The 8,418-nt window shown below is 46.9% G+C and overlaps 1 protein-coding gene across 1 annotated transcript; it reads left to right on the forward strand.

Annotated features, from left to right (window-relative positions):
- The first annotated feature begins 5,015 nt into the window (after positions 1-5,015).
- Positions 5,016-6,251, forward strand: LOC144158510 (uncharacterized). The gene has a single exon (XM_077689420.1). It carries the CDS (start codon positions 5,016-5,018, stop codon positions 5,871-5,873), a length of 858 nt encoding a protein of 285 aa, XP_077545546.1. The 3' UTR covers positions 5,874-6,251.
- The last annotated feature ends 2,167 nt before the right edge of the window (positions 6,252-8,418 follow it).

An 8,418-nucleotide genomic window follows, 5' to 3' on the forward strand; every position in this document is an offset into this window, starting at 1 on the left:
AAAAGACAAACAATCCAGTTCCGAAATGCGCTTCATCTTTTTCAACAAAAATCTGCCTTGAAAAATAGTGTATAATTCGAGTTCAATGGGTAAATGAATTCCGCCTTTAAGAACCCTCGAAGAAAGGCATGTATAAACCACTTTTGACCATTGGTAAGTTATATTTTGAGGTAGAATATTAGGTGAAAGCATGTACGTTTTGTTCAATTGTATTTGCAGTTCCAATTTATTTACGTATTTTCCATTCGATAATAAAGAAACGCACATTTATCTGAGGCACACATGCAGAAGTGATGACCGAATCGTTTCCCGGGCAACTTTCGCCATTATTATCCACATCGAGCAGCTTTGTTTTTTTGTCCCTGGATAATAACTTGTCCCTGGAGTTGAGTTTCTCTACCACTCGAAATATAAATATATATAAATATATAACACAGAAATAAGGGTTGGCAGTCAAGAAAACCTCGGAAAGCAAAGGGGAGGTTGTCGTTGGTGATTGAAACAGATAAAGAATTTGGAAAGAAAGAAAGAAAGCGGAGAAAAAATGCCCGCCATGTCGGATCCGAACGCACGACCTCCAGAATACCGGTCTGGTGCGATAACCACTACGCTACCGGTGGGGGATTCCCCCCCCCCCCCCGCTTTCTGGAGTATTTATGTCAATGTAATTTTTTCGTGTGCTTGGGGGTGGCAGCCAGCGCCACTCTCACTTCTCGGGGTGAAGGGGACCTTCTTTTTAACTCCCGCGCCGTCACTCGAGTGTCGACGACATGTCGAGAGTGGTCAACCAGCGTTGAACCCTCTTAAGCTCCCTATGGCACCAAGACTGCCAGAACAGCGGCCCTCGCTATGCATGTAGCGAATTAGAATAGGAAATGAGGGGCTGGTAGAAATAACACATAAATAAGGGTTGGCAGTCAAGAAAACCTCGGAAAGCAAAGGGGAGGTTGTGGTAGGTCCTTGCAACAGATAAAGCATTTGGAAAGAATGAAAGAAAGCGGATATATATATATATATAAATATATATATATATATATATATATATATATATATATATATATATATATATATATATATATATATATATATATATATATATATATAAACCTTGAACGCTGCATTGTTAACACGACCCCTTTTTCTCTCTCTCGCTCCCCCCCCCTTTTTTTTGTTGATGTTGTAACATAGGCGTAGCTTGACTGTATGCCCACTCTCCTTTTCTGAAACATTTTCCGCTCCTTCTCACAGTTTTATGCAAACCTATATAGAAATGTGTTCAAAATGTTTGCGACAGCAAAATAATGTAACTTAACTCTGATGAAGGCAAGGCCCTTTGCCGCTACGTATGTAAACATTGTTTGTTATTGTTCTTGCTGTGTATCTGACTCTTTACTTTTACAATTTCTGCGCGCTTGGTGAGTTTATCTTTCTCTAGATTTATATATATATATTTATATATATATATATAGTTGACAAAATGGTAGACACACGATTAAAAACAAAAACAGTGGTGTACTGACGTTTCGACTAGAGGAAGATGAAGCCTGGTCCTCCAGTCGAAACGTCAGTAAACCACTGTTTTTGTTTTTAATCGTGCGTCTACCATTTTCTCAATATTTCTTCTGGCTCCTCGAGAAGTTTCTTTTACTGCTTATATATTTATATATATGTATGTATATATATATATTATAATGAGGTAAAGCGCGCTGCAATAATTAGAAACTGCGGACAATCCCTTGTGCCATCGGTCATCGCCATGTTGCTATCAGACAACCAGCCGCTCGTGCGAACGAAGAAGAAGCCCGGTCTGCGCGGCTTTGGGTGTGACCGTTCGTCGGCTCCCTCGCTCTCTGTGGTTCTGGACCTCTGCGACCGTCTGCATCTACCAGCCAATAAACCCCCTTTCATTTTGGTGGAGGTTGCGGTTCTTCAGCTACGCCCGTCTGGGTTCTTGAAGCAATCCCCTCAAGGCTCAAGTATCGCGTCGGTCCGCGTCGGTCGGCGTCCCTCACCAAGCCCTGGAACAACGCAGCCGCACTATACCAACGGCCATGCCTGGCGGTAACGACAAGCCTCACGTGCCTCCGGGCCCAGCTATCATCTGCGCTGGCGCTCTCCGTGAACGTGAACCTGCCAAGTTCAACGGCAATGAGGAGCAAGACGTTGAGGACTGGTTGGCGTCCTTCGAACGTGTTAGTACGCATAACAGATGGGACGACGCCATGAAACTCAATAACGTCAGCTTTTCTTTCACCGGTCTCGCCGAAGTGTGGTTCAACAACCATGGATCCGGCATAACCGCGTGGCCGGCCTTCAAGACGGAATTAATTGCTGCTTTTGGCCGTCCCGCTATGTGGAAACTGCTCGCCGAACAGCGCTTGCATGGCCGCGTCCAGAAGACCGGCGAGACGTTCACGAGCTACATCGAGGATGTTTTGGACCTCTACAAGCGTCTGAATCCATCTATGACAGACCCTGAGAAAATCAAGCACGTCATGAAAGGAATCGACGAGGGTGCCTTCCAGATGCTCTTGGCGAGAGGCCCAGGCTCCATTGCTGAACTGGTCAACCTTTGCCAGAGTTACGACGAGCTTCGTCGAGAGCGAGTGAGCACACGACGCACCTCTGTTCAAGACGAAGCCATAGCGAGCTTGGTCCGTGACCCTGACAACTCTTCTCTGCTGTTGCAGGTCAAGCAGATAGTGCGGGAAGAAGTCGCCCGTCAGCTCTCCCTGCTGCCATACACCCCGGAGCCTTCGTCTACCGTATAAACCGGATTATAGGTCGAGTGGGAATATAGGTCGACCCCCTACCCTGAGGTGGGAAAAGTTCACAAAAAAAATAATTCCGCACAGAAGCGCACTCACAATGTCTATATTTATTTTCGACGCCCGTCCGTCACTGCCACTCACTATGCCTGCCGAAGTCACTCATCCGAGCTCTCAGAGTCGTCCAGGGATGATTGCTTCCCAGTCATCTTCCATGCCATTAGGCGCGTTGCTGATGAAGCACTTCCTGAACGCTCGTGTAACCATGTCGTCGGGCAGCGACTGCCAAGAGGAGGACACCCAGCTCGACACGGTCGCAACCGGCCCGTACAGGTCTTTTTGTTGTCGCCGGCTATCCACTCATTGTACAGTTCGCGGAGCCGGTCCGCGCATGGCCTCTGGAGCGATCGTGAGCGAAGTTCCCGGACGAAGTCCGCCACTTTGTTCTCCAACTCGGGGTGGACCGCTTGACGTCCACGGAACGATCAGTTTCGGGGGTTGCACGCGCACAGCTTACCTTCCTGGCTCCGCCAGTACCGCACACTTTTCTCCGAAACGCCTAACTGGAGTTGCGCCGCCATATTCCCATTCTGCTCGGTGACTCAATCGCCGTCAGCTTAAACGCCGCGGTGAACTGGCATCAACTGCCGCCACTCATCTCGGAACAGAGACGTACAGAAATGTACGCACGCACGCACAATAAACGAGTAAAAGACGAAAAACTAGAGAAAAGCGAAATCAAATAAAAGCCTGATAGTGCGAGAGAGCAGTCCGACACGAATGGCAATGGCGACGGACTTCGCTTGCACATTGTTGCCAGACAACGATTTACATTCTGCCAATGACCGCTATATAAGACGAGGGGTGACTTTTGTGCGGAATTTTTTGGAAAAAAACTCGACCTATATTCCGGTTTATACGGTACTTTGGCGCCAACACTCCGCAGTGTAATTCAAGAGCAAGTTGCTGACGCCATTTCGCCGACTCCCACTGCGCCTCCTCGTCATAACTTCAGCGTTACCACCCCGCTGCCGTATGCCGAAGCGTCGCAAGGGCTCCGGTACCGATCGTCACGTACGCTGACGCCGTGGGTGTCCCCCCTCAGCGGGTCCCCATGTCTTACCAACACCCTGTACCGATGAGGCCACCGCCCTTGTCTCGGCCTCCGCCACAAACCAGCAGTGCCTGGCGAACGTGGGACAACCGTCCCATCTGTTTCAATTGCCGCTGTGCCGGACATGTCGCCCGATACTGCCGCCGACGCCTGACGCCCACCAACGACGATATCGGAGCCCCTACTTATGGCCCTGGCAGCCAATCGCCACGCGAAGTCTCCTACAGGTCCGAGTTCACCGCTGCACCTTCTGACTCTCGCACTTTCGCTACCCGTCGCTCGTCCTCCCCTCGTCGTCGGTCTCTTTCTCCCATGCGCCGCCGACCAACCGTTACCGAAGAGGAAAACTAGTTGACGCAGTTCAGGAGGCAAGAACTGCGTTACCAGCGAACTGTCCAAGGCCTCATTTTTCGCCCTCAAATTTTATAGACGTATTTGTGGAAGATCGACGTGCAATGGCGTTAGTCGACACGGGCGCTGCCGTTTCAGTTATTTATGCCGACCTTTGCCGTGTCCTTAGAAAAGTGACGACGCCGTTGGATGGCTTTGCGCTACGTACTGCAAACGCACAGCACGTTCATGCGTCTGCAGCGTGCACGGCGCGAGTGACGATCCAGGATGTTTTGTACATTGTAGAGTTCATCGTGCTTCCTACTTGTTCCCATGACCTCATATTGGGTTGGGATTTTCTCGCTCGTCACCACGCCGTCATCGATTGCGCGCGTGCGGAAGTTGAATTTGCACCAGATTGCGACGCGCACCATAATGAGGCAACTGCTGCTGGTGGGCTCGGTAGCTGTGCAAACGCGCAGCCTAATCCGTTTGCCTTCATCATGCAGGTACTCACCGTGCCTTCAAAGTTGTTCCTGCTGTTTCTCATGGCTGGCTTCATCGGACCGTAAACAATTCCCGCCCCCTTCCACAACGGCTTTTCAAACTTGAATCCCGCTACCATCGCACCGCATCAAGCAACAGCGCCGCCACTGCAAACCTTGACCCTCGACCACACGTGGACTACCCCATCAAGACAGACATCATCTGCAGCCACGACTACAAAACCACCTCCCCTGTTCGCGCCGCCTTGTGGGCTCGGTAGCTGTGCAAACGCGCAGCCTAATCCGTTTGCCTTCATCATGCAGGTCAGTAACAGAAGTGCTTTTCTTGCTAAGAAATCGAGTAATTATTTTTTAGTTCAGCTGCCGAGCCCACGGTGCTGCGTTGTGATAATTGTCGAGTGTGCGCAGGTCATACGCTCTTTATTGCTTTTGGCTGGGGATGTCGAAACTAACCCTGGGCCTTCCACTGCTGAAGACTTGCTTACTGAATTGCAAAAGCTATCTGCCGGACAGAATAAGCTCATTTCCGACATTCAGGATATTAAAAACCAACTAACAACGACGGACGTAACGATAACCGATTTGTGCAAACGCATCACTGACCTTGAAAAACATTGCACTGCCCTTTCATCCATGCGCACAGAGCTAGATGGCCTAAAGACACTCACAATCGAAATGACTGACAAGATCTGTAATCTGGAATCCCGTGTAGACGACAGCGAGAACCGCTCGCGACGAAACAATCTTATATTTTACGGCATTCCGGACACTACTAAAACTGAAACGTTTTCGGACTCGGAAGAAATAATCATTCGTCACTGCTCCGACACACTCCAACTAACAATCCCTCCCTCAGAAATTGAACGAGCGCACCGCCTCGGGCGCTTTTTAGAAGAACGCATTCGACCCATAATTGTAAAGTTTCAATCATCTAAGACCAAAGAACGTATCTTTTCAAACGGCCGCAAATTCAAGGACACAGACTTCAGCGTGGGCGAGGACTTCTCCCCTGCCGTACGTCATGCGCGCAAACATCTAATTGCTTTTGCAAGAACTAAGTCAACAGCTTTCACTGTGCGCTTCAAAACCCTTCTTCTCGGAACTAAACGCTACATATTTGACGAGTCATCGCAGTCAGTGAAAGAGTTAAAATAGCAATCATCCCGTCCACGACCTAAACCGACCTCCCCCCAAATTGTCCCCAAATCAGCTTTTTCGTTTTCCGTGATCTTTACTAACATTAGAAGTATCATTTCGAAGCGTGAACATGTTTCTAATCTGGTTTTGTCATCCAACAGCGACTTTCTTATATTGACCGAAACATGGTTAAATGACAGCGTCTCTGATCAAGAGGTCTTGGCCGATTTGCCTAATTTTCAACTATTTCGGAAGGATCGGAAAGATAAGAGGGGAGGAGGGGTTCTTATTGCAATAAACCAAAAAATATCCTGCTCGTTAATTAACCTGTCATCTGACCTTGAAATAATTTGGATTCTTTGTTCTGCTAAGCCCCAGTCAATATTACTTGGCGTCTGTTACAGGCCCCCGAATAGCTGTCCTGACTTTCCTAATAACCTTAATGATGTATTAAACGAAGTTACAAAAAAGTATCCCAATTCCCCCGTAGTTTTGTTCGGTGATTTTAATTTTCCGGGTATTAATTGGCCCAACCAAACCATGCCGTCACAGGCTCAAGGCGAAGCCGGGGCATTCCTGGACGTTTGCTTAAATTTTAACCTCTCACAAATGGTAACTGCACCAACCCGCGTAACACAAGTGTGTGAAAATATTTTGGACCTAATACTAACCAGTCATCCTGAGAGCATGGTCTCGATTACTTATCTCCCCGAAATAAGTGACCATAAGGTTATCCATACCGAATTTGCATTTAAACCGTCAATTCGTCAAACCACCCAGAAAACCATTCGGCTGTACGACAAGGGGAATTATAAAGCAATAAATTTGGAGCTTAATGCATTCTTATCTAGTTTGGAAACTACTTTCTATTCCCGGTCCGTCGAAGAAAACTGGACACTGTTTAAGAACAAGGTCAATGAATTGACTGACAGGTTTATTCCGAAATCCCACTTCCGCGCAAACTCCCAAAAGCCATGGTTTTCTAAAACTCTGAAAAGATTAGAAAACAAGAAAAAACGCCTGTTTAGATTGGCAAAAAGACTAGAAGAGCCGCAAAAGTTGCAGAAATATTACGCAGCTGAAAAAGCATATTTATGTGCAGTTCAAGACGCAAAGAATTCTTTTTTCAACGTTGACTTACCTAACATGCTGACTAACAACCAAAAAAAATTTCGGCAGGTTTTGAACCCCCCGCATACAGCCCCAATTACTCTTACCAGTGAATCGGGTCACGTTATCACCGATTATGAATGCGCTAACATCTTCAACACCGCTTTCTCATCCGTGTTTACAAAAGAAAGTAACGTGTCATTCACAATACCACCCACTGGTATAGAATGTGCTATGCCACCCGTATCGTCCACTCCTAATGGAATTGTGTGCTTAATCGAAAAATTCAAACTTTCCTCCTCTTCCGGGATTGACGAAATCAACTCCAAGTTCCTTAAGAATACAAAATATATTTGTGCATCTTTTTTATGCTTGCTCTTCTCACAGTCACTTTTAACAGAACATCTACGAGAGGACTGGAAGAATGGGAAGGTCGTTCCAATTTTCAAATCAGGTAACAAAAACTCGCCCTTGAACTATCGTCCCATATCCCTTACCAGCGTGCCCTGTAAAATCATGGAACACGTCATTTACACGCATATCATAAACTTTCTTGATTCAAACAGCTTTTTTCATCCAGCACAACATGGGTTCCGCAGAGGTTTCTCTTGTGAAACGCAACTGGCCTTATTTGTTCATGATTTGCATACTAACCTGGACTGTAACTCCCAAACCGATGCCGTATTCTTAGATTTTTCCAAAGCGTTCGACAAAGTACCCCATTATCGACTGTTAATAAAACTTTCCCAGTTAAATCTTCACCCTAACATATTAAATTGGATCAGAGAATTCCTTACAAACCGCTCCCAGTCTGTGAATATCAACAACCGTACCTCTAATCCTCTTCCAGTAACGTCCGGAGTACCCCAGGGTTCGGTTCTTGGTCCGCTCTTATTCCTTATATACATAAATGACTTGCCTTCAAACCTAACCTGTAAAACCCGCCTGTTCGCTGATGACTGCGTTATATATGACACTGTTACTGACACTTCAAAACAGTCATCCCTACAAGCCAACCTAAACTGCCTCCAGGAATGGTGCGAGCGCTGGCTCATGCAACTTAACCCCAGTAAATGTAAAGTCGTTTCATTCCACCGCCGCCGCATGCCGCTCGTGTATCCGTACACAATTAATGCCATCCCCTTAGAAAATGTTCAGTCATATAAGTATTTGTGCGTCACTCTCTGTAGCGATCTTTCATGGAACATACACGTTACTAACATCATTTCATCTGCAAACAAAACACTGGGTTTCCTTAAACGCCATCTACGCCTCGCTCCACAACACGTAAAATTACAAGCTTACAAATCCATTGTTCGACCGAAACTACAATACGCATCGCCCATTTGGGACCCTCGACAATCTTATCTTACACATGCCATCGAATCACTTCAAAACCGGGCCGCTTGATTTATTCACTGTTCATACTCTTCCACCGTCAGCGTATCTGGAT

The sequence above is a fragment of the Haemaphysalis longicornis genome, unplaced genomic scaffold (genome assembly GCF_048455015.1).
Source record: "Haemaphysalis longicornis isolate Haplotype H1 unplaced genomic scaffold, Haemaphysalis longicornis Haplotype H1 scaffold_10, whole genome shotgun sequence".
NCBI lineage: Eukaryota > Metazoa > Arthropoda > Arachnida > Ixodida > Ixodidae > Haemaphysalis > Haemaphysalis longicornis.

What these genes read in the sequence shown, in the direction of transcription:
- LOC144158510 (XM_077689420.1), top strand. Translation starts at nt 5,016, where the DNA reads ATGCAGGTCAGTAACAGAAGTGCTTTTCTTGCTAAGAAATCGAGTAAT.